This window comes from Rhineura floridana, chromosome 13 (genome assembly GCF_030035675.1).
Source record: "Rhineura floridana isolate rRhiFlo1 chromosome 13, rRhiFlo1.hap2, whole genome shotgun sequence".
NCBI classification, from domain to species: Eukaryota; Metazoa; Chordata; class Lepidosauria; order Squamata; family Rhineuridae; genus Rhineura; species Rhineura floridana.
In genome coordinates, this window is record NC_084492.1 from 5,966,995 (window position 1) to 5,993,099 (window position 26,105).

The 26,105-nt window shown below is 49.2% G+C and overlaps 1 protein-coding gene across 3 annotated transcripts in view; it reads right to left on the reverse strand.

The window, feature by feature from the left end:
* Positions 1–696: 696 nt before the first annotated feature.
* The window catches only part of PDPR (pyruvate dehydrogenase phosphatase regulatory subunit), a 35,356-nt gene continuing 9,947 nt past the window's right edge, over positions 697–26,105 (reverse strand). For 2 of the 3 annotated variants that reach the window (XM_061593997.1, XM_061593996.1), the window contains exons 7-19: positions 24,759–24,880; positions 24,229–24,346; positions 23,101–23,250; positions 22,316–22,508; positions 19,870–19,994; positions 16,372–16,527; positions 16,147–16,280; positions 15,127–15,275; positions 13,010–13,122; positions 11,918–12,012; positions 6,809–6,898; positions 4,444–4,626; positions 697–4,011 (exon numbers count right to left, since the gene is read on the reverse strand). In XM_061593997.1, the coding sequence (XP_061449981.1) occupies positions 3,607–4,011; positions 4,444–4,626; positions 6,809–6,898; positions 11,918–12,012; positions 13,010–13,122; positions 15,127–15,275; positions 16,147–16,280; positions 16,372–16,527; positions 19,870–19,994; positions 22,316–22,508; positions 23,101–23,250; positions 24,229–24,346; positions 24,759–24,880 (2,033 nt within the window). In that variant the 3' untranslated portion in view covers positions 697–3,606. Of the gene's footprint in view, positions 4,012–4,443; positions 4,627–6,808; positions 6,899–11,917; positions 12,013–13,009; positions 13,123–15,126; positions 15,276–16,146; positions 16,281–16,371; positions 16,528–19,869; positions 19,995–22,315; positions 22,509–23,100; positions 23,251–24,228; positions 24,347–24,758; positions 24,881–26,105 lie in introns of those variants that run through there. The other variant, XM_061593998.1, reaches the window with a different exon arrangement.

Here is a 26,105-nt window from a genome sequence, read left to right on the forward strand (position 1 = left end):
GTGAGTAAGAGGTGACGTGACAGAAGTTTGTAATATACATGGCATGGAGAAAGTGGATACAGAAAAGTTATTCCTCCTCATAACACTAGAACTCATGGACATTCAAATGCTGGAAAATTCAGAACAACAGAAAGTACTTCTTCATGTAGCTCATAGTTTAAATTTGCTCCCAGAGGCGGCAGCGACGGCCACCAACTTGGATGGCTTGAAAAGAGAGAAGACAAATTCATGGAGGATAAGGCTGCTAATAGCTGCTAGCCATGATGGCTGTGCTCTGCCTCCGTGGTCGGATGGAGCAGGCTTCTGAATACCAGTTGCTGTGAAACACAGGAGGAAAGAGTGCTCTTCCAGAGTCAGGTCCTGCTTGTGGGCTTCCCAGAGGGGCATCTGGTTGACCACTGGGAGAACTGAATGCTGGACTAGATGGGCCCTTGGCCTGATCCAGCAGGCTCTTACATTCTTACGCATTAGAGCAGCCTTCCCCTGCTAGGGCTGATGGGAATTGTAGTCCAAAAGATCTGGAGGGCACCTAGTTGTGGAGGGCTCTACCCAGAAATCTCTCTTGCATACCCACATGTGGTAAACTGCCAAGCCTGGGCAGGAGGGCAGGGCAGCCCAGTTTAGAACTTAGCCAGCCTCCTGGACGGATCTGGGTAACATACCACACAGACTCTGCAGCAACAGTAGTTAAAAGAACTCTTTATTGATATACAAACCAGGTAGCATTGAAAACCAAAGTGGAACAGGAAGTACCTGCTGATATGCTGCATGATGAAGACACAGCTTCCCAGCTGGATAATGGCATGGACAGGATGGGAAGCTGGTTTTCCCCATTGTGCGCTTTGAACCAGGAGTTCTTGGGAACTTCTGCTGAAAGAGGAGTCCTAACAAAGTCCTGTTTCTGCAGTCCAAATAGATACACTCTCTGCAAAGGTGCAGACACAGCAACAGCTATCAGCACTAGCAACACTCGATAGTCAACAAGTGTTCAAAGCATCCCAGGATCCTGCCAGCGCCCTGCCATGGCCAAGCAGCAAAGGTGAGTCTTGGAGACAGGATGGAGCTGAGGACCAACTCAGCTTCCTCCATTAGGTAACATGAGCATAAGGCACTCCAAAGTGAAGGGGAGGTTTGCTCACCTTCAGATCTCTAGTGTCTACTCCACAGAAGAGATACTGGCAAGAGCTCTTAATTTAAACATAATGCTAAAAAAATAAAAACCTTCACTAGTTTTGGAGTTGATTCCCTGAAGGAATGGATGATCATGGAGGGCTGGGAAAATCTACACACATATTTAAAGTGCATCTGAGAATAAAAAATGAGTGTCTCTTGCAGGAGTGATTCTGGGAGGAGGAGGAAACCAGAGGCAGGGGATAATAGTTAATTAATCCCCTAAAAGATTATTTTGGAAAAGGCAGGAGGTGCACAGCATGTGCACTTGAGTCCCAAACTCTGCAGGATTGTGGCAGCAGCTCTGGATGGAGACTTGGCAACAAAACAACCACCCCACCCCGGAGGTATTGCAAAGGCGGCCTTCACATGCAGGAGCAAGCACTCAAGGCGCTCTGCTCTGTGTACCTGCCTTAAACCCTAACCCTGCAAAGCTTGCGTCTTTTGTGCAAAGATTGCTGGATGTAAGAAGGCCCCTGTATGATTTATGTGCATCAGACTGCAGATTTAACAACTACCCTTTTCGTCTACAAGAGTTGAAAGTGATGTAAGCAGAGGCTTCATGACTTTTGCAGGTTTAGGAAATGGTTAAAAAAATGCCCTGAAAACCGCTTTAATCAAAAGGCAAAATGGGAGCAGAATACACACCACGAGTAGCAACCTCTCTTTCACATCACTTTTAACCTCGCTGTGAAAACTGCTTGCCCAACTTCTGATGGGATGGGAAGCATTAGAAGCACAACAGAAGACCAAGAAGGGACCAGGTCTTTGGTCCAACTGGCCTCAGTTGCACCTACGACAGTTCCTGGGGCAGATGCTGGGGGCTTCACAGTCCATGCTCCAGCTTTTGGGGGTCCTGCACGAGAGGCCTGGAAATCCAGCCTCTTAGTTTCCTCTCCCAGCAACTGAGCCCTGGAGCGGGCAATGCTTAACTCTGCCTCTGAGGCAAGCGGTTTCCAGCGGCCCCAAGGCCTGTGCATACATGCTACGCACCCACTCCCCCCACCTCGCCTTCCAGAGGCAGCTTTGCAGAGGAGCCTCTTGCCAGTCTTTTCGCTGATTGACTACACTGGAGTGTAAGAGAGCAGAGGCCTTGGGCGCTTCCCTCTACGGAAAGACAGCAGCACCAAAAATATTATATGGATAACGCTCAGTAACATCATGTACATTGAGTAACCCAGAGAGATGGAAGGGCACAAAGCAGCCTCTGGGAGCTAGTTTAAATGGTTTTTCAAATAGAAGAAAGGGATTAAATTCCACCGATCTGGCTCACTAGGAGAATTTGCAAGGCACGGATGTGTTGCCTTTCTCCTCAACCTAGTTTCATTTTTATTGTTGGTAATGACTAACACGTGCTTAGCTGTGTGTGGCCAGACAGCATGCTCTTTGGGATGGAATCACCTTTGAGGCAGAATCACTTGGCTTAAAAGGAACCTCAGCCTCAAATCATTTAGATGACAGTGACGAGGCTGGAGGTCTTCCCTCCACCTGACCCCAAACAAGCACTCCCTGGATCCTGAGATGGAACAGTCCTCCTCACAAAAGAAAGCATCTGAATCCGCTTCTCAGCGGCTGCAGCAGAGGTTCATGCTGGGAACAAGCAGACATTCTGGGGCTGGGCAAAGGTAACCACCTACCCCGCCCCCCTGGATCTGGACTGGGGGTGGGAACGCCGAAAGGAAGGCAAGGCATGACCTGTGGCTCCGCCTTGCTAAGGCGACACAGACTACAGCTACCGCCCCAGCAGCAGGCCCTCAGCCCCACCTTCCAAGCACGTAGAGGTGCACTGACTAAAGGCTGCTCAGCCCCAAAGCGCTGCAGTGAGTCTTCAAAAGCCACATATTGCACAACCAACCCCAGAGTGAACACAAACAAAAGGGGGGGGGAAACAGAAGAAGGGGATTCTGCAACATCGCAAACCCCAAAGCCATTACCTCAATAGCGCAACCGACCGACACAGAGGAGTCGCAGAGCCTGCCTAGGCATCCCAGCCTCCCATCAGTCCATTCCAGGGACTTCAGATTTTCTGCAGGAGGACACTGACCCTGCACTGGGCTCGCAGATTGCTCTCCTAACATGGAGAAAAGCTGGTGATTTCCTTACAATGTTGCAGGTGCAAAGAGCCTGGATATTTGTGCACAGAAACCTCACTGGCCCTGGGGTGATATTAAATGCCATCCAAGAGGAGAGATTCCAAGGCCAAGGCCGCTCACCAGCCAGAGGGTGTTCCCAGGGTATGTGAGTCTCACTTATCCAACAAGCAGAGGCTGGCTCACCATCCCACAGAGCCCTTTTGGCCTGGAGCATATGTCTGTATGTAAGGGCAGAAAAGAATATTTTTTTTTAAGATGTACAAAATGTGACAGACAGAGAGACTATACAAAGTCCAATGAGCAGCAGTGGAAAAGTCTGGTGCTGCAGTGCCTCCGTGTGGCACTACTTCCCGTGGAAACCACTGAACTCCATCTCCTCCTTGCGCCGGCGTGGCGTGAAAAGGGAGCTGAAGGGGTACAGCTTGGCCTTGGCCTGGAAGCGCTGCCCTGCAATATCAACCTCATATTCGCCCCGGTTGACAAAGTCAGGCGTCACCAGATGCTCCTCGCCGGTTTCTGGGTCCAGGTTCTGGACAAAGCCCAGGCAGACGTGCCGCTCCAAGGTGTAGCTGTAGGCGCTGCTGGTGGTCTTGCCAGCGAAGTGGCCGTTCCGGTAGATGGGCTCCCCCCACCAGGGCCACAGGTCCAGGTCTGTGTCGTGGTCTTCAAGAATGAACATGGTGAAGCGCTTGTAGACCCCTTCCTGCTTCTGATGCATCAGCGTCTCCCGCCCAACGAAGTCAGTGCCCTGCAGAGAGAGCCAGAGAGGAGTCAGCAGGGGCCAACTCTGTTTCTTATTCTATGGGGAGCTTATCTACAGACCACTAAGACGACGCTGCATTGGAAGGTTCTGCCAGCTCTTGGCAGCCACCGTGACAACCAAGGGTTTCTTTCAGTGGCTGTTTGTATCACTTTACAATTTCTTATCATGATTGTGAAATAAACTTATTCTAGTTTCACAGAAGCCAAACTGAAGCCCACAGGCCAGTGGCCCAATGCCACCCAGGAAACCAAAACCCACTTCTCCCAGCCCCAAGTCGAAGACAATGCCCACCCCTGCAAGAAAGCCAACAAAATGGCAACCGTTCTGCCGGAGCCATGCAACAGATAGCCCCCGCTCTGGCAACCAGACTTTTCTGTCTCCCCACCCCAACCACTAGGGTTGCTCTCTCTCTCGCACCTTCTCTAGTTTAACCCGAAACTCGCGCCCACATTCCAGTGGGGTGGTGAAAGCATCCAGATCTTGGCCCCAGAAGGCAAAGAACTTCTCGATGCGCAAGCTGCGGAGGGCGTAATAGCCAGAATTCCGGATCCCGTATTTCTGCCCCACACTCATCACCTCGTTGTACACATGCAGAGCATACTGCAAGGGGAGAAAGAAAACACAGAACAGTAGCATTTAAATATGTCACAGTCTGAGGCAACCCTTGCAACACCAGTCCTTTGCAATTCTAGGAAGTGAAAATCACCAGCAGCAGTCCTTGGAAAGTTGCGCAACACTGCATGCAACAAAGCCCCATAACCCCAAACCATCAAATAGCACTTAAAGGCTTGGTTTGCATATAATGCTTAGCCATGGTTTTTTAAACTATGGTTTATTAAACCATGGTTTGTTTGATTATCCAAACTCTGCCCAACAGCTTATGGCTGTTTTTTACTGTGAACAAGACATGATCTGACGCAATGGTTTGTTGTTTGATTACAAAAATTGGTTTGTTTAAACTATGGCTTAGTGTTACATGTGAACCCATAACCATATGGGTTATCTTAACCATAGTAGGTTTGGCCACCCCACCCAGATGCTCACTAAGTTACAAAAATGACAATGCAAGAGCAGCTGCAAATGAAACTCAACTTGGAGAAAGAGGCGATAGTTTATTTGATCATCTGTGGGGCAATGTAACTAATTCATGGTTTGTTAAATGAACCATGGGTTAGTGTTATGTGCAAACCAGGTCCAAGTTGTAACAAAAACATATTATGTTAGAAAATATGGCAAATGACCTCAAATCTAAGATGCTGAGCGTGCCCAACTCACAGACCCAGAGTTCGTTTTCAAACATATGGCTAGACAATCAGTGGTTCAGAGAAAGTTGGCTATCTTGAATCAAAACAATTCATTGCAGAGAAGGGCAACACATACATTTCCCATGTTTTTGAAACATCTTATAGCCTTGTTTGGAGAACAGGAGTCCACTTTTAGTTTACATGGTAAAATCACGTACAAGAGCTCACAGCTGGCTAGGGCTGATGGGACTTATAGTTCAAACCATCTGTAGGGCACCAGATTGGCAAAGGCTGAGTTAACCAAACATTTTAAATCCACTCCCATTCTCCGCTCTCTTTTTTTTTTTGGAGGATGGGGGAAGAGAATGAGATTGCTCAGCATATTCTAGGCAGTGGTTTAGTGTAAGGATCTGATTGCATTTCCTGTTAACTGGTTCCAGTATGTGCCTGTGGAAGCCTAGGTTGAATTTAATGTCATGTCACATCCCCTTTGGGGATCCATGTTTTCAAAAGTGTTTCCTCCTTACAAAGTAAGCGCCAGTCTTGCAACTCTCCTACTTCATGCAATGATGGTTGTTTGGACAAACACACTGCACCTCCTTCAGTCCTGGCCACCAATTCTTCCCTTCAAAACTCCAGTTTTCCCAGTTCTAATTCATTCCCACTCCCCTCCTTCGTTTACAACTGGCTATAACTTTTCATCAGTCTCCACTAAGAGTGAATTTTCAATTTGATCTTCCCCTCCCACACATACACATTGATTTCTGGTTTTGGACAGGCCCAATTGTGCTATCATTTACAGAGATGTCTTCTCAGGGTATTTATTTTCTTCCCTTTTGCTGAATGTTCATTCACCCATGCAGCCCTGGGCGGAGGGGAGGTTGTTACAAGAAGTGGGAATAATTATATGCCCTGTCTAGGTTATTTTCTGCACAGGATGTGTATTTGGAATGGCAGACAACATGGAACAACAGACAACAAAGTAAAGTGTTAAGGCAGCCTTCCCCAAGCTCCAGATGTTGTGATTTATAACTCCCAGCAGCCCCAGACAGCACAGTGGCACCTTGATCTGATCTTGCAAGACAATTTTCTTAGAGGATTAGACAAATGAACAGAGAAGAGCTAATAGCTATCAATGGAAAACCAATAATTTGACAAACTGAACCTTCATAATTAAAGGCAGTGTATCTCGTACTGCTGGATGCTATAGGCAAGCAACATGCCCTACCTGTGAGTTTTCTGAGTATATTTAGCTAGCCTTGCCTAGATGGATCCTTGGTCTGATCCAGTAGGGTGCAATTTATATGGGCCTATTTTGACTGGATCATTTCTTGCTCACAGTGTGGTCCAAGAGCAAGTAAGGTGAAGTTCCACCAGGTGGATACTCTTGTCAAGCCACACACTGGCAAAATCCCTTACTTTGGATCTTAATATACCATTCCTCTGGAGAAAGTGGAGAACTGAGTCTCCTCAGTGGTAGCTGCCATAATGTCCCACAAACCAGAGCTTTTGGCCTGAGACGACAAAGCACCTCTCACCTCAATGGGGATGTAGAGCATAAATCCCGGTTCTCCAGTGTGTGTCATGCTCATGACGCGGATGCCGTTGGCATAGCCCACGCTCATCTCCTGTAGAAAACAGGAAGCAAACGCAGAAGATTGTCGCTGGCACAGCCCAGCCCAGAAGACAATACAGACAAGAGGCAGCAGCCACTCACTCTCTCCACTGAGAGCAAGGTGACAACCAACAGGCGTAAACTGCAGGGAAACACACTGAAGGAACTTTAATCAGTTAAAATCACTTCTGCAAGGAAAAGGAGAAGCTGGCCTTCCCTGGCTTCAGGGACAGGGTGTCTTGTCTTCAGACTGTGGGATGGACTGAAGCAGTGGTTTCCATAGTACCAAGTTGGAAGAGGCCTATAAGGCCATTGAGTCCAACCCCCTGCTCAGTGCAGGAATCAGAGTTTAAAAACTGTCTGCCTTCAGGAAATGTTCTTAGTTCATCTGCTACAGAATTCTTGCTTGCTGAAGAGGATTCTGGGGCATGTTCTAGGACAGGGGAACCTTCTCCAGCTCAAGGGCCATGTTCCCTTCTGGACAACCTTCCAGGCAGTCACGTCAGTGTTATCTGGAGCCAGAAGCAAAAAGGGTCAAAGCAATGAATGCAGATTTTCCCCTTTCTACAGTAGGCTAGCTTCTACATGCACTACTCTACATCCTCCATCCAGCCAACCACAACGCATTATCAGAATTCAGTACACATTCGAGCCTGGCAAAAACACTCAAGGGGGGGGGTATGAATCAGTGCCAGCACGGGGTATGGCTGGCAAGAGGGGATAACACCGCCAAGGTGAGTTTCAAGGGCCAGAGAGGCCTCGAGGCTCCCCACCCCGTCCTAGGCACAGCCATGGTCAAGATGCTCACATAGGCCTGCAGGATTTTGCTACCAGTCCACATGAACAGAAGTTCCTGTGCCCTAGAACACATCCAACCCTTCCTCAGAGCAATACGTTGTAGGGTAAGATAGATACTGGTGAACAAGATGTCTTCTAGGGAAACTTAGCTCGACCAGTTGCCAGAAGCCGCAGGAGGGGAGAGTGCTCTTGCACTCGGGTCCTGCTTGCGGGCTTCCCATGGGCATCTGGTTGGCCTCTGTGAGAACAGGATGCTGGACTAGATGGGCCCCCTTGGACTGATCTAACAGGCTCATCTTATGTCTGCCATTACTGGTTTCGTTGTGGTAGCCACACACACACACACTCACACACCACCCCCACACACACAGACTTCCAAGATACTCCAACACTCCCTGAAAGCCACTGACCCAGATAATCCAGTTGGTCTGTTTCAACTGATTCTATCCCTCCCCCACCCTTTTTCTTCCATATCCAGTTCCAACTAGCCACGAGTTCAAATTCCAGTTCATTGGCTATTGGTTCCTAATGAAAAACAACAGAGCAAACTGTGGCACTTTAAATACTGAGACATTTAATTGTGGCGTATGCTTTTGTGGGCTAGAGCCCACTTGACGAAACGCATGTGGCAAAGTCCATGAAACCTGAAGCCACTTTGAGCAGGTTTGTGCGTAATGCTCAGCTAAACCATGGCTCAGTGTGACCACGTGAGCTCCCGGAGGAGGCACCATGTCTCTTTGCTCCCCCTCCTCCAGTCCTGCTGTGAGCACGCCAGGGTCTGGCTGAGCACGTTGTCCGAACCCAAGGCCATGAGCTGTAACGCCAAGAACAAACCTTGGCTTAGCTGGAGCAAGACAAACCATAAGCCCAGGTTTGAATGGCATTTAAAGCAAAACCATGGCACGGCTCATGGCAGCAGGAGAACCGGGGGCGACTGTAGCGGCCACAATCTCCTCAGCAGGAACCTGCAGGCTTGTGCTAACCCATAGTTTGCCTGAGCATTATGTGTGAATCAGCTCATTAAATGTCTCAGTCTTCCTGGTGCCGCAAGACTCTTTGTCGGTTTTACTCCAAACAGACATACTCAGCTGCTTCTCTGGAATTTGTAACTAGGAACATTTCCCCACATGCTCTTGGTGCTTATGTCAGTGGAAAGAGCATGGAATACCACATGCAGAAGCTGCATCCCACTTGGAAGCAAGTATAATGTTCCTGTTGCCTGGTGAGTTGGGAGCCCAAACGTTACTACAAATGGGGCAAGAGAGGCTTTCTCACTTGTGTGGTTAAAAACAAAATAGCAGCAACTCCTTTAGGAAATGGGGGGCTACCCCCTATTGAAGGACTGGATCCAGCTCCCCAATAATTTTTTTCTGACCCACCAAGACTCCACCCATTTTGATGGTGGCAACAAAAGGTTTTTGTTTTTTTCAGTAGGGATGCTACTGGAGTGGGCAGAGCCCAGTGCCTAGGTGGGGATGCAAGTCTCCCCCTCCGCCTTCATCAGACCCTGGAACCATGTCTGAGTATTTCATCAGGCGTGAAGCAACTCCTACATTTTTATCAGGCAAAGATTCAGCAGGTCAGGCTGCTCAAGAGGTATCTGGGGGTATGAGCAGGAGGAGGCATCAGAACAGAAGAAGCGCTCTGCTGCTGGATCAGGCCACAGGGGCCCATCTAGTCCAACATCCTGTTCTCAGAGTGGCCAGCCAGATGCCCCAATGGGAAGCCCACAAGCAGGACTTGAGCACAACAGCACTCTCATCCCACTTGTGATTGACAGCATACAGCCCCCAGAGGGAGCCCAAAAGGATGAGCCACTCCCCTGCTTTAGGAGATGGGGAGTGGGTTTCCACAGGTCAGCCCCATTTGCCCAAGAGCATTCTCCATTCATACAGATCAGACACAAGATTCTCTGTCTGTATACAGAATGACTGTGTATTTGGAGAGAAGAGAGGAATACTAAAATAAGATAAACCCATATAATTTTTTAAAAATCAAGTTTTACGTGCCATACAGAATGACTTAAGGAATTCCAGACCACTCATATTTCTGCAATGCACACAAGCACCTCTTACAATTTGGTTGTGGCCAGACAGTTCATGATCAACCCCACCATCCTGCTGTAATTACTCGGAGGGAAACTCTAACTGGCTCATTGACATCGAGTCTCAGAGTCCCAGTGTAGGCTTTCCAACCAGCCTTACAGAATGTACTTTCCTTCTCAGGCTAGGAGAAGCTTCAAGTTTGGAAGCATGAAACAAGCCACTGTAGTAGACAGGAAGCGGAGTGAGTGGCTATGAAAAAGAGCTACCACTCGCAAAAGGCCTGGACCAAACCTCACCACTGCTATTAAAACCGCTGCTCTCTCTCAAACCTCAGCTCCTGCCCACCCCTCAATATGCAACACAAAAAGAGCTTGTTACAGGTCTGTTGAATTACCAAGTATATCAACCACTTTGAATTCTCTAAAGCCTGGGCAGCCAACATGGTGCCCTCCAGATGTTACTGGATTCAGCCAGCAGGGCTCATGGTCAGAGTGATGGGAGTTGTAGCCCAGCAACAGCTGGAGGGCACCGTGTTGGCTAACTCTACTCTAAAGCACAACACAAAATGCAGAATATTGTTATTAATCTTATTACAAGGCAGGGGTAAGGAAACCTTTTGTAGTCCAAGGGCAAGTTTCTGAGGGCCATATGCCGGGGGGGGGGCAGAGTCAGAGGCAAGAGTGGGCACAGCAACAAATGTGAATTTTATCTTTGTGCAGTAAGCTAGTTTCTACACACACACTCACACAACCTTCTGTGTCCTCCACGCAGGCAAGAGGCACGGTCAGAATTCCAGGACACATTCCAGCCAGGGGGAACGCTGGACGAGGGTGCAAAGCACGACCAGTGAGGAATATGGCCGGGGGGGGGGCTGCGTTCAGTCCCTGGGCCTGGTTTATACATTGGCACAATACACGCTTTTTGTGTAGAAGAGCCCAAGTTCAGTAACTGGCATCTCCAATTAAGAAGGATCTTGGGTGGCAGGCCTGACACAGACCCTGGGGGTCAGGCCTTCTACGCCCTGGCCTAGGAGGGCTAAAATGGCCTGACTAGGGACAAGGCAGCTCCATATGCTCAAACCTCACACCCACTGTGCAATTTAGCAGACACCTCTCTACAGTGATTAGCAGGCCCAGAGAAAGAGCAAAATCCTTCTAAGCATTTGAAAGGGATTTTGTTAATATCAAGGCATCCCCTCTAGAGAATGAAGTCTGAAGGCTTGGATTCTGATGGCCCACAACTGTGACACCAGTACAGAAAACAATTAAGGAATCCTTCATAAACACATCCCACCGTGTCTTGGACCCACTGACGTTCTTTACTCCAAGAACTGCTACATAACAAGAAAGAAACGCCTGGCAACGTGATCACTGCAACATTCAGCAAGGGGAAGAGATGGTAGAACCCTTTGTCTGGAAAGCCCAGGATCCATGGCTGCCGATGAGCATTGATGTGTAGCCAGCGAGAGACTTGGCCTAACCCAGCAGTCTCCAAAATCCTCAGGCAGCCTTCTGGCACTTCTGAGTAAAAAAAACCACCCCCACCTCTGTGTTCACACCCCGGATTGCAGGCCAAATTCTGGGACACATTCTCAGGTTGCTCAAGGCAAGTCCCAGGCTGGTTTGGACTCACCCCATGCCATGCTAACTAAGAGGGAGTGCCCAGAAGCAATCTGGGCAGCACAGAGCAAACCACTGACAAGGTTGTGGAAACTCAGGCTTGAAAACCAGTGCGCTACACAAACCCAACTCCAAGACAAAGCAAGAGCACAACCCCAGCCATTCTGCTAATACCCCTCTGATTTATGCATAGTCTTAGATTTTAAACCTGGAGGCAGGGGCAGAGGGATGCACAATGAGGCACTCCTGAGATTAATTATGCTTATGGAACCATGACTTAGTGTATGAATCCTGCCAAGCAGCTGAAGCCATAGTTTGTTGCAGGCTTACGAACTGGCTGGTTTTAACTACAGTTTGGTGTTACATTCAAACCCAGCACCCTCCCTCCACCATGGTTTGTTCTGGACATTTGCCAAGGTACAAATACACAAGCTTTGGAGAAACAAACTGTGGTTTGTTTGATTGTGGGGCTACTTATGGTTAACAGTATGATATGCAAAGCAGGTCATTGTCTGTCATCTGCTTACTCATGCAAAGGTTTCGAAAAGAAACTGAAAAATAGGGACATACCTTGCAAAAGAGGGAGGGAAAGTGCTCTGGGGTCATTGGCGCATAGGACAGCTCTGACAGGACATCCACAGCACGTGGCCCAATCAGATTCAAAGCTGGGTAGAGAAGAGCACAAGAGTTTCTACCTCTGAGCAATCTGCAGACTATAAGGGAAGGTTCCACACAAGTCGATTTCACCTCTCCACTTTTGCTTAGTTCCTCAGCACAACCCAGAGCCATCCCTGACAGAGGCAGATGGCTAGGAAAGGATGGCAGGCACGAAATCAAGGTACCCTGGGGACAGAGCCCACTAAAGAGGGAAGGAATGCAAAGATGCATCCTGAAGCCCCAGAGCAGGGTTGAGTGACATGTGTGGCCCTACAACTCCCATCAGCTCCATACGCCAGCATGGCCAGTGTAGTCCACAACATCTGGATCTTATCTCTGCCCTAGAGCGTGTGGGGGAGAAATGTTTCAGATGGGGCTGCCAGTAACATCCATGGATTTGCCTTTGGCCCATTCAAAGCAGGCAGCCTGGTCACACTAGTACTTAAAGCACACATCTGGTGACCACAAAAACTAACTTTGTTTCAGAGATATTGTATGTTATTCTTGAGAGCACCAGATGAAGCCCAGTTTCACCCTCAGTACTGAAAGCACTCTACTACTGAAAGTAGTAGAGGATTCTTTGAGAAGGCACGAAATGGGAGTTTGTATTTCAAAATGAGCACCGCTCTTTACACGTAAGCCCAGGGCTGTTTCCCAACATTAATAGCACCAAGCCTGGATTCAACACTGAGCATATATGGACAGGAAGCCACAGCCAAATCCTCATCTCTGATGGGTGCATCTGGATAAAAGATGTGCTTTCAAATACCCATTTGCCACATTCACACTAGCTTTCCCCAACCTGGCGCCCTCCAGATGTTTTAGACTACAGTATATAAACCAAAGTTATACATGATATAAATGAAATAATAAATACAATTTCCATTGGCCTCAGCCATCATAGGGCTCCAAGGCAACTAAAACCAAAACCTTCTACCAGAAGCACCTACAAGCCACTCCACCTGTGTCAGAATATGGTATCCAACCTGTTCCATCCTGCCTCACCTGTGTACTTCCAGGTTACATCTTCCAAGAGCAGGTTGCTGTCATCAGGCATGTGCTTCTTCAACCAGGCCCAGCAGTGGACTTGCTGGTCTGTGGGGGAAATCATGAAGAAGCTGCAATACAAATTATATTGACGCAATTAAGTCCAATGCAGGAACCACTGTGAACGTACTGGGATATGGTGAACATTTTCCAGACCAACAGAGGATTTGAACGAAAGCCTGTTTGGAATTCGCAACTCACCTGGGATGGGTAATAACTGACTCCAGGCTTATCAGGTTTGTGCAACTATACTTGATGTGGAGAACACTTTATCCTTATACCCTGAAACATGCCCCTTGAAGCACACAAAGCTGTGTCCAAGTAACCGGAATCATGGAAGCAAAAGCCTCTGAGCACAAAGTATTCCCATAACTAACACAGAGGAAGCATCCCACAACCCACAATGCAAATGGTTTCCCTACAACTTCTAGGGCACTCTCTTGCACACACATTCTTGAAAGAAAACCAACAGGCAACGAAATTTGGAACCTGAAGCCTCCTCAAATGCATGCCAAATATCTGAGACAGTTTTTTGCTCACCTCAGCCCTTAATTCAAGGAAGAAAACGAAAAACTACAATTGCATACACCATACACCACTTGGAGCTTCTTGAAGGAAAGGTGGACTATAAAGGTAATAATAAAGGAATTCATTGGGGGGAAAAGTAAGGAGGACAGGATAGGGAACCTGTGGCCTACCAGATGTTGCTGGAGTACAGTTTGCAGCATTCCTAGCCACTGGCCAGGATGGTTAGGGCTGATGGGCATTGGGAGTCCAACATTTTATAGAGTTCAATATCCCCAAATAAACAAAATATCTAGGTGGTGAACATAACACATTCATAAAACACCATGAAAGTACTTAACATCTGGACAGTGATACACAATAACCGATGGATTGAGCTATACGGTAGGGCCCCGCTTTGCGGCGCTCCGCCTTGCAGCGTTCCACCGATACGGCAGTTGTCAATTGCAGAAAGGCCCCGCTCCTACGGCATTTGTTCCACTTTTACAGCGTTTTTTGGGCATCGGGCACCATTTTAGACAATGTTAGTCAATGCGTTCCGCTTTACGGCGGATTTCGCTTTGCGGCAGCGGTCCGGAACAGAACCTGCCATCTGAACAGAACAGAACCTGCTGTATATCAGAAAAGGCTGTGTGGACAGAAGGGTCTTAAGCAGGCATTTGAAACAAAGCACAAACACCCGATTGCTTGTAGCAGGAAGGAAGGCCACAGGTTCCTCCCCCAGCCAGCCCTGCTCTAGAGGATCATGAGCTTTTCCCTTGCCACTCCTTTCACTTCACCGAGTCAGTGCATCAGGCATATGGAGTTGGGTGACGCACATGGCAAGCAGTTCCTAGCCTTAGCTGGGGATTCCCAGAGCACGTGACAACGACCAGCTGGAGCCAACTGCCTAGCAACAACCCCCAGGGATCAGCAATGTTTTCTTAAATCAAGCTGGTTAGATCTCCATCCTGGAGGGAAGTAGAACCCCCAGAGCCCCAAAGCAGAGGGGGAAGCTTGGCCTCAGGCTGCACTGCAGAACAAAAAGGGCCACCCTGCTGGATCAGACCAAGAGGCTGTCTAGCTCAGCCCACAGCAGCCAGCCAGATGCCCCCAATGGGGAGCCCACAGGCAGCAGGGCGTGAAAGTTGCAGCCCCCCCCCCATGGCTTGTCTCCCAACATCTGAGACTGGAGACAGTAGCCACCCTTTCCCTCTCCCTGTTTGTGTAATCCCCTTCCAGAGCCATCCAAGGCACCAGACATCACTCCATCTTGTGGAATGGCCAGTTATACAAATTAATCACGTGTCATATAAAGCAGCAATTTCTTGGGTCCATTGTGAACCTGATTAGCTGCAGATTCAGGACAGAAAAAAGTCCTCCTTCATGTACCATGGAATGGAGGAGGGTGTTCCTTGGCCCGTTACATCTGACTGTACCTGTTGTCCCCATATCTTCTTCCAGACACAGAGCTACCTTAGGCCGTGCGCAATGTGGAAGGCGAGTCATCAAAGGGCCCAGAGCAGGGAGGCAGAAGCAAGCAGGCAAGGGACGCATCTGCACAACCTTACCTGCGTTTGTTTAAGCGGACTATGCTGCAGTCGTTCTCGTAGCCTCCGTTGTGATTGAGCATCCCTGTGTGCACAATGTGCCCCACTGGAACGTCCAGGTCATTGGAGAACAGATACTGCAGGACTTCCAGCGCCTGATCCCCCGTGGACTGCAGCATTGGGAAGGGGGGGGCAGAGAGAGAAATCAGACCCAGCACCAGACTCCTCCATCCCTTGAAATAGCTTTCAGCTCCTGACATGGCAAACAACTCGAGATGCCCATGCTTCTAACTGTATTTCATCTTAAAATACACATTCTTAACCGTTTTGTTATGTTTAAGCCAAGAACAGTATTGCCACAAAATTCAGCTTCCTGAAAACCTCAGGTTTCATTTAAAAATGCACAAAATAAAAAGCAAGTTTCTAGCCCTTATGGCTGTGAACATTATATGTGGGTTATCCTTTGCTTGCTGACAACTTGAACCTTCTCCATACCAAGGTGCATTTCTTCTCTCTGTAAGATTCATTCTAGCACTTACTGAAGAAGCTCAGCTGCCTGGAGCGACAACGCTTGAATCATAAAGGCTCAGAAGCAAAGAGAAAGAGCCCAATGTCTTGAAGTTCACAAAATGTCTGTCTTGCAGCTTTTGGCTAGTTCATGGAGCAAGCCCTTTCCCACATCAGCATCACCCTTTGGAATGGTCCCTCCAGGGTCTCTCTTGGTGCCTTTCACCAAGGCTTCTATTGATTCCCATGACCCTCCAGATATTGCTGGACTCCAGCGCCCATCAGTATAGCCAACAGGCAGGGATGGCGATGATGGGAGTTGTAGCCCAACAACAAATGGAGTGGCGCAGTTGCCCCATCCCTGCTTTAAGGCCTTGGTCTACTATTGTCCAAGAGTGCTGAAGTTATTTATTTCTTACATTTACATCCCGCCTGGCTCTCTATCGACTGAACCGCCTTGGACACCCAGCAAGCTACAGAAGCAGAGATCAGGCAGGCGGTGCCAGTCCTCCTTCTGTCCCACGCCGCACTTACACTTATTTCAAACTTGGTGAACGAAGACATGTCGATGACACACACCGCCTCCTTGCAGCACTTGACCTCTGCCCCCACAATGTCAAACCAGTCTGGCTTGTAGAAGGTCTTGCTCTGATCTAGGTCCAGCAAGTCTAAAGGAGAGGAAGTACAAGACTTAGAACAGAGCAACTAGATGCTGCCACTCAGCTCCCAGGGCTGCATACAGCAGGAAAGCGCTCTCACCTTTCCCAGGCGGCACAAAGTACTTCGCCCTCTCAAAACCATGCTTCTCCATCCACCTAGCTCCTTGTGCGTCGAGCCGGTCATAGAGGGGTGATGTGCGTAGTTGCCTGCCGGTCTGGAAATCCCAGCGGGGAACTTTCAGGTCATAGATCAGGGCTGGAGGGGCCACAGAATCACAGAATCAAAGCGCTGGAAGGGACACAAATCCATCATCTTTCTATCTAGTCCAAGCAGGACATCCTGTACAGCCCTGCCTTAACCTTTAACAGAAAAATCTCCACGGATGGAAGGAAACTCCGTAATTACTTTTGGGATTTGGAGTTGTTCCTTACGTTTAATCCAAATCTGCCACCCTAGCCTGGTTCAGACACAACTTTTCCTGATCTTACAAGGACTGGAAGCACCCAGCAGTTTCATCTGCTTCCTTCCCCACTGCAGCATTTGACACAGCATATGCCACTACCTCTATGCCAACACTAGCCACGGTTAGCTTTAAGCAGTACGGAAGCAGGTTTTAACTCTGGCTGAAAGCTAGCCATTGCTAGTGTTCTTACCGCAGACAGAAGCAACTTGCCACCGGACTGCAGAAGTGAAGGGATACACACTCTTGCTTCTGCTGCTGCCCCACCTCTATCCAAGCAAGGCACCAGCAAGGGAAGGTCAGCCTGGCCTGTTTTCAACTCACGGATCTCCCTCCCCTCCCCTCCCCTTCTGTTGTGCCTCAGGGTGTTTATCCCCCCCATTTGTAACCCTAACAGCAAGACCTCTCCCTCCCTTTTTTCTATTGATGTGAGCTGCTTTGGGAGACGCTGGTTGTCTGAAAAGCGGAACAAAAACATTAACAGCAACAAGCCTCCTACACCATGGTTGTCACTGAAGAAGGGAAGGGAGGGTATGACCCCCACACAGAGTAATCTCAACTCCTTAACTACGGTTATGAGATGCGGAAAAGTTACTCTGGCATCTGCACCTTGTCATTTCTTAGGAAATAAAACAAAAACCTGTTCCCCACATGGGACACCTGAGCCCAAATCCTACCCAAATCTCATTTATCCCTCTGTCCCAGCTCTGCCTGCTCTCGTTGGCAGCAGCTCACCAAGCATTTCCCCACCTCAGTGGTCCAGGGTTCTTTTACCTGAAGATGCCAGATATTGAACCAAGGACCTTCTCTAATGCCTGAGCTACACCGGTAACTCCTTTTTTCCTAAGGACTGGAAATCAACCCTCTTCCTTCACCTCTTGGCCAAACCGGATATGATGGTAGCAGACCCCTTTAGGTGAGAGACTATCCAATTGCATATATACAGCTGACAGGGAGGGTCCTCCAGGGAAGCAGGCCACAGCGAGCCCATCGAAACATTCTTTTTGCCATTTATATTGGACTCTTCTCCCTGCTTGAAACTTGACTTGGGGCACACCCACATTTAAAAAGTGATTGGTCTAGTTTGACTCCCTGTCCTCACAAGCTGAGTTTCCAAAGTAATCATCTTTTTGCATCATAGAATCATAGAACAGTAGAGTTGGAACGGGCCTATAAGGCCATCAAGCCCAACCCCCTGCTCGATGCAGGAATCCAAATCAAAGCATTCCCGACAGATGGCTGTCCAGCTGCCTCTTGAACGCCTCTGGTGTCGGAGAGCCCACTACCTCTTTAGGTAATTGGTGCCATTGTCGTATGGCTCTAACAGGAAGTTTTTCTGATGTCCAGTCAAAATCTGGCTTCCTACAACTTGAGCCCATTATTCCGTGTCCTGCACTCTGGGACGATCGAGAAGAGATCCCAGCCTTCCTCTGTGTGACCACCTTTCATGTACTTGAAGAGTGCTATCATATCTCCCCTCAGTCTTCTCTTCTCCAGGTGAAACATGCCCAGTTCTTTCAATCTCTCATCATAGGACTTTGTTTCCAGTCCCCTGATCATCCTTGTTACCTTCCTCTGAACCAATTCCAGTTTGTCTGCATCCTTCTTGAAGTGCGAAGACCAGAATTGGACTCAAGATAAGGCCTAACCAGTGCTGAATAGAGGGGAACTAATACTTCACGCGATTTGGAAACTATACTTCTGTTAATGCAGCCTAATATAGCATTTGCCTTTTTTGCAGCCACATCACACTGTTGACTCATATTCAGCTTGTGATCAACAATTCCAAGATCCTTCTCACATGTCGTATTGCTGAGCCAAGTATCTCCTATCTTATAACTGTGCATTTGGTTTCTTTTTCCTAAGTGTAGAACTTTGCATTTATCCCTGTTGAATTTCATTCTGTTGTTTTCAGCCCAATGCTCCAGCCTATCAAGGTCCCTTTGAATTTTATTTCTGTCTTCCATGGTATTAGGTATCCCCCAATTTTGTATCATCTGCATATTTGATAAGCATGCTCTGTACCTTCTCGTCCAAGTCATTAATAAAAATGTTGAAGAGCACTGGGCCCAGGACCGAGACCTGTGGTACCCCACTTGTTACTTCTGCCTAGTTTGAGAAGGAACCATTGGTAAGCACTCTCTGAGTACGATTCTGGAGCCAACTGTGGATCCACCTGATAGCTGTTCCATCCAGTCCACATTTAGCTAGCTTGCTAATCAGAATACAGTATCATGGGGCACTTAAAAGCTTTGCTGAAGTCAAGATATATTATGTCCACAGCATTCCCACAGTCTACAAGGGAGGTTACCCGATCACAAAATGAGATAAGATTAGTTTGGCAGGATTTGTTCTTCATAAATCCATGTTGGCTCCTAGTAATCACTGCATTGTTTTCAAGGTGCTTACAGATTGCCTGCTTTATAATCTGCTCCAGAGTTTTTCCAGGGATTGATGTTAGGCTGAGTGGTCTGTAGTTCCCCGGTTCCTCCTTTTTGCCTTTTTTGAAGATAGTGACACTATCTCCTCCAGTCATCCGGCATTTCACCAGTCCTCCATGATTTCACAAAGATAATAGAGAGCGGTTCTGAGAGTTCTTCAGCCAGTTCCTTCAATACTCTTGTATTGAGTATACTTCAGTCCTTTCCACTAGTCAGCTAAGACCACCAACCCGCTTAGAAAGAGGGAACCACTCCTTCCCAATAGCCTATATCCTTTAGTGGTGTCTGTCCCACCCAAATGCTCTCCTCAGTAGAACCCAAGCAAGCATAGCATAGAATTACCGTCAGCCATTAACTTTTCTGTGTTCATTTTTTTGCCAGGGGAAGGGCCATGAAATCCAATGAACCCAACCCAAGATGGCTTGCCAACACCCTCTCCCGCCCTCGTCATCCACGGAACCCCAACTGAGCATGAAGGGGACAGACAGCCGGCCCTCCCATTAGACCAAAGTGAGGTGGTTGCCTCGGGCAGCAGATTTGGGGTGTCCTGAAATAATTTATTCTTCTTACAGCATAGGAGAGGGACTTGTGTGATTTTTCTGCCTCAGGTGCCAAAAAATTTTGCCTTGCCTAAGGTACTGTGCACCTTGACTCTGTGTGTGTGTGTGTGTACAAGTTCAGCAGCAGGCTACCTACGCATCACTTCCATGACGCGATGACGGAGGAACGTGCGGCTGCTCTGTAGAGCTCCAAAGCGCTTCAGGTCCAGGGGCCAGACGTTATCAGAGGGGTAGCCATTCACCATCCACTCCGCCAGGTACCTGTCCAAAGAGGGAGACAAGCAAGGCCAGAAAATTAAATGGTGCAGGAGAGTCAGATCCAGGAGGAACCCTGAGGAATGGCACCGGTAACTGTGTAACAGACTGCGCCAATGGGGACTTCTTTTAAAAATCACATCTAGAGACAACACGACATTACAGTGGGGCACACTTTGTACACAACCCTTTTGACAGTCGATAACTGTTGCCAGCAATGCCTCCTTGCGCCAACGGGGGCAAAACGCAAGCCTTAGTTACAGAAACCAGGGAGAAAGGGAAGGCAGCTTGGGTACTCTCAAAAAGCCCAGGGATGGGGAGGGACCCTCAGGCCTACCAACTCCACCCACTTAGCCCCCAAGACTCTGCCCTGAGCACACCCCTCACTGGACTGCTTAGGACCCCTCCCCCACCGGATGTTTTTGCCTGGCTGGGATGGGTCCTTGAACTCCGACAATGGCTCCTGCTTGCCCAGATGGAACACCAAAGACAGACAAGCGAGTGTGTGTAGAAAGTAGCCTACTTGACAAAGGCAATGTTGACAGTCATTGCTCTGCCTGCGTTTGCCTCTGGCCCTGCCCACCCCTGGGTTCCCCAGCCCTGCATCAGCTGGAGAAAAGGTATTTGTTTCACGCGCTGAAGAAAGGTTTTGCCGTTGTAAAGGTCTTCTACTGCAGCTTTGCCAGTTGCAGGAAGTTACCTATTAAACAGGGCCAGGAAAGAAAATGTGTGGCCCTCCAGATGTTATATTATGTTTTATTTCTAGGGCGCCAAGGAGGCTTACACACAAATAGAAAAACACAGACACAAAAAACAATACAATGTGCAAAAATGCAAGCCAACAAAATCCTAGCATTTCTCAAAAGCAACAACAGCTAAAAACCAAAAGTATTCATCTTCCTGGTAAAGGAAAGTCCCCAGAAAAATGTCACTAAGAAGGGTGAGGGGGCAAAGCAGGTGGAAAAACTTGCCCCTTGATGGTCCCAGCACAGTCTCACCCCTGCTGCAGGGGCCTGACTCCAACGCCTATCGTCCCAGACCTTTGGCCATGCTGGCTGGGGTTGATGGGAGCTGGAGTCATTGGTTACCCCTGCAGCATGAAAGTGTGGAAAATGAGCTCTTTGCTCATTCAGTGTCCCAAATCAAGGGAGGACCAGAAAGTTAAAAAAAAAAAAAGACAAATAGGGGAATACAAGTTGTTGCTCCGTTATGCTGTGGAGTGGACAGCGTGTCCTCTGCCCTGCTGCCCCATGGGCTACCCCCTTGGCCCCCTGCATCTGCTGCTTATGGATGCTACCCACACCGCTGCTTCCTTATGCTGTTGGGCACACACACACAGACACACAGCTGGAGCACCGCAAGGAAAAACAGAGGCTGAGGTCAGAGAGATGGAGCGTGAACCTCAAGCACATGGGCTCTCTACGCTGCTCCTGGCACACTACCTTCCCCCCCTCCCTCAGAGAAGTGACCCCGTGAGATGACTGCCGCCACCACCAGAGAAAGGCCTCATCACTGAATAGTGGGCTAGAAATAACTTAAATAAATAACAGCAATAAAATAAAAGGGGTTTTAAAGGTATTTGGTCAAAGCGGTAGGCATGACTGTGTGCATCTTGTGCTAAACAAAAAGTAAAGTTAAGTTCTGCTCCCAGGCAATCCAAATTCTCTGTCGATATAATGACAGGCTATCAACACCAGTCACAATGGCTCTGTTCCACTTCCAGTGTTGAAGGGAGTATGTTTCTGGATACCAGTTGCTCAAAGACGCAGGAGGGGAGAGTGCTCTTGCACTTAGGTCCTCCTTGCAGCCTTCCCATGGGCATGTGGTTGGCTACCGTGAGAACAGGATGCTGGATTAGATGGGTTCTTGGCCTATTCCAGTAGGCTCCCCCCCTCTCCCTCCCCCTCCCCCTCCCCCTCTCCCTCCCCCCCTCTCCCCCTCCCTCGCCTGAGAGAAACACCAGCCAGACTTTAAAGGAAGACACCTGGAGGAGGCCAACACATTCTTCTACAATTAGCTACAGAGGACATTTAGTGCCCCTTTACCTACTTACCATATGCTTCTTTTATTACATCTAAATCCTGCCTTTCTTCCATGATGAAACTCAAGACAAAATACGCAGGGGTTCAAGGATGGTCTCCCCTCGAGACACTGCCCAGACCCAGACCTCCTTAGCTTCAGCAAAGCGTCTACTTAAAAGCAGAATTTCTCTCTCTCTCACACACACACACACAACTATGAAGAGCAGAGAGAGGGACCTGTGATGCCCCTACCCCTGCCCTTCCCTCTCCCATGCAGAGAGAAAGGGGTGTGTGAGAGCCACTTACTTGCCTGCTCCCCCACCAAAAGACGTGCCAGCCGAGTTCATTCCCACCAAGACAAAGTAGCCCTGTATAGTCGGGGACTCTCCCATGATACACCGCAAGTCTGGAGTGAAGGACTCTGGGCAATTCACCAGCTGCACGATCTCCAGGGCCTCCAGGTTTGGCATCCTCCGCAGAAGGGCACTGAGAAGTGGCTCTGCTCCCCAAGAGAAGAGAGAGCAAACAACAATTTGCAGGGATGGGCAGCATGCGGAGTTCCTGACTTCCAAACCGTCATTGCCCCTTCCCCACCTTTTCAAGAAAGCCCCAAGCTTCTAAAAAGAGCAGCGAGCAGCTTTTACCCTGTGGCTTGAAAGGGCTTGTTCAGAGCCCATTGTGCTTTCTGCTCATAGCTCCAACCAATAATGTGCCACAGTTATTAAGCAGAGTGGGAGAAGCAAGCCAAAGAAAGGGAGCAGAATTTTGTATGCTAACTGAGATGTGGGGAACCTTTCGTCCACTAGATGTTGCTGAACTACAATTCCCATCGTCCCTGGCCATTAGCCATCCTGGCTGGGGCAGATGGAAGTGTTAGTGCCGCAGCATCTGGAGGGCAAAAGGGTCCCCGTGCCTGAACTAAATGCAAAAGCAACAAGGAAGCACAGGCCTCACCCACCCACCCACCTGTTCTCACAAATGCTTTGCTCACGCCAACATACAGACATCTCCTGTAAGAAAGGAGCATCTGGAGACGTTGGGGATCCTCCTTTCCTGGACAGTCCCGAGAGGCCCACCACCAACCAGCGTACCAAAGTGATCCCAGTCCTCCTGCAAGTTCTGGATCTCCAGCTGGTTCCGGCCCTCCGTGAAGATCGGCTTGGGATTCTTCTCAAAGCCACCTGAAAGTATGCCCCCCTGCCAGCTGCGAATGTAGATCCTCCCATCGGGGTCCACGATGGCTATGGCGGGGGGGGGGAGAGGAAGGGGAAGAAACTATCATTTGGATACATGCGGAAGGCTCCCTGCAAGCTCAAAGTCAGGGAACAATGCCTGAAAACTCTGGGGGAGGGGAGGGGCCAGCCCAGCTCCTGGCTGTTTTGGGGAGGCATAGCTTGCCATGGGGGAGAGGGTAAGACGAGGGAAGGGGGGCTGTTTGCAAGCGACTGGCAAAATGCTTCATTTTGAACGCTGAGAGAATGCGGCATCTGAGCAGGACATTGGCCAGCCCTGATACTTCCTCCGCTGTCTGCTGCTGCTCCCAAAGGCATTCACCATCCTCTGCTTACAACAAGGGCGGGGAACCTCAGGCCTGGGGGCGAAACACAGCCCTCCAGCCCTCTGCATCTGGCCCTCAGGCCTGCCCAGGTCACGGCCTGCCCAGGTCACACCCCTCACTGATGTGCCCCCCTCTAGTTGTATTCCTTAGCTGGAATGTATCCTTGAACTATATGGATACCTCTCACTTACCTGGATGGTATGTGTCTGGCCATGGCCACTTTGGCCACTCTCACCATCAGTATGCGGCTCCCAGAAGAGAATGCGGCCCTCACGCTGAAAATAAAAGGGTTTCCCCACCCCTGGCTTACAGAGACTACTTCAGAATCACCCAGCAAGCCACTCCACAGGTGCTGAGAGAGAACTACAGAGCACAACTTTTCCACCTGGCACTTCTTCATTCATTCGTTCTCTCCCTCCCCGTCTTCCTGACAATGAGCCTGACATCCATGGGCCAGTCTGGCCTAATACTGTCGCCTGACCGACTGGCACCAGCTCTCTCCCTCACAGCCAAAGGCCTCCCCTGCCATTCAGCGGGAGACTTCTGCGCCCAGAGCGCCTGCTCTGCGACTGAGCTGTGGCTCCAAGCACCGGCACAGAAGCCAAAAGGTCCCACGCAGACTCGAGGAAGGAGCCTGCGTGTGCAGAAGGAGGGTCCTCACTTGGTGTGCTGCTCTCCAGCGGCGTCTTCAAGGGACGGGTCAGGAGGTAGAAGTGCTCACACGCATGCAGCGGGATGCTGACCGGCTGCTCGTTGGAAAGACCCAGCTCGTAAGCCCACTGAAACCAAGGCAAGGAAGTTAGCACTTGAGCAGAGGGCAGGTTGCACCACAGCCTTGCTCAACAGGATCGTGCGCCGGATAAGCTGCAGGAAAGGGGATAGGCAAGCAAGATGGCCAGCTGAGAAGGGTCAAGGGGCCCTAATGCAGCCTTTGCCAACTGCGTGCCCTCCAAACGCAATCCATCTGAAGGGCACCAGGTTGGCAAAGGCTGCATGAGGGCCTTATAGCTTCCTGCCCTTCTCCAACACAACACGGAGACATGGCTGCTCAAGAGAACAACTGTTGGCTAATTTGGAAGGTCTTCCCCAGAACCTCGTCAAGGAGAAACATCATCTGAGTTCATTCACAGCCTTCGCTGACCCACAGCACCCCCTGGCAACAGCACCCACGCAAAACCATTGGCGCCTGACCTGCCCAGCACAGTTCACAAAATACTGGCACTCAATCAGTCCTCTGTCGGTCTCCACTCCAGCCACACAGCCCTTCTGGCCTAAGACATGGATAACGCTTGTTCGCTCGTGGATCTGGACACCTGGGCAGAGAAGGTGGAAAAGGGAGTCAGAAGCTGCCCCCTCCAAAGAAAACCTGCTTGCAGAGTAGATCCATTGGATCTGGTACCTCTCCTGGACCCTGCCTGGCCCTGGCCAAAGTGGAACCTTTAGGCCCCCTCCAACTCTGTTCTACGACTCACCACAAGGAGCACAAATTAGAGTCACGACTGTGCCAACATGCTCAATGACCAAGCTAAGAGCTGCACCCCAGAAGAAACCAATGTAAGACAAATGGCCTTAAAGCAGGGGTGGACAGAAGGCAGAGTGGGATGCTGACAGTGGGACACTGCCCCGTTTCTGATGGGGTGCTTGTAAAGAATGCTGGACTAAGTCTACCTTTCTCTGACTCAGAAAAACCAACTACTTACGTCCTCAAGCGTTTTCACTTGGGAAGCAGCCGTGGCTCGGTGTGCAAGCACACATTTTGTGCATGGGTTCAAGCTCTGGCATCTTCCAGTTCAAAAATATCCAGCTGCCCTAGAGAGCAGCTACTTGTCAGAACAGGCCAAGGACAGGCAGCCCACTGCACTGCAGGCATGTCAGAAGTTCCACTCCCACCTGCCCCACCCAGCAAGGCCAATTGCTTCCAGGTTAACTCCAAGGGGAGCTTCTGGCCTTTTGGATGGAGATTTAAAAATTGGGGGGGGGGGTAAACTAGGTACTAACGTCATCAGCTTTGGGGATACTTCTGGATATGGAGTTACTGGGCATTTTTACTTGACCTACTGGTGAGCTTCATGCTCATTTAAATGTTGATGTATGTTAAATGAACTGTAATTGTTGGGGGGGTTTTGGTATGTGCTGTTTGCAGTGTTATTGTACTTGTTATAATGTATTGTCTTTTTTTTATGTGAACCACTTTGAGCACGGAAGTATTTGTGGAAACTGTGGTGTATAAATGAATTGACTATGATCATTGTCAAGGAAGCTGAGAGCTGTTGCGTTCCAACCCATCTAGGGGGCACCAGGTTGCCCCTTCCCATGGAAAGGGGCAACACCGGGCTTCACGGAGCAGTGGCCCAACTTGGGATTAAGGCAGCTTCAGGCGCGTGTTCCAAGGCTAACGGAGCACAGGTCAGCACCATCTTAACAGTTAAGAGGTCCAAAGTATACAGCGTTGCTTTGTACATTTAAGACCCATCAATGGACCACAAGGGTTCTGGTAAAAATCCTACTGGGAGGAAGGGTGGGATATAAATCTAGCTA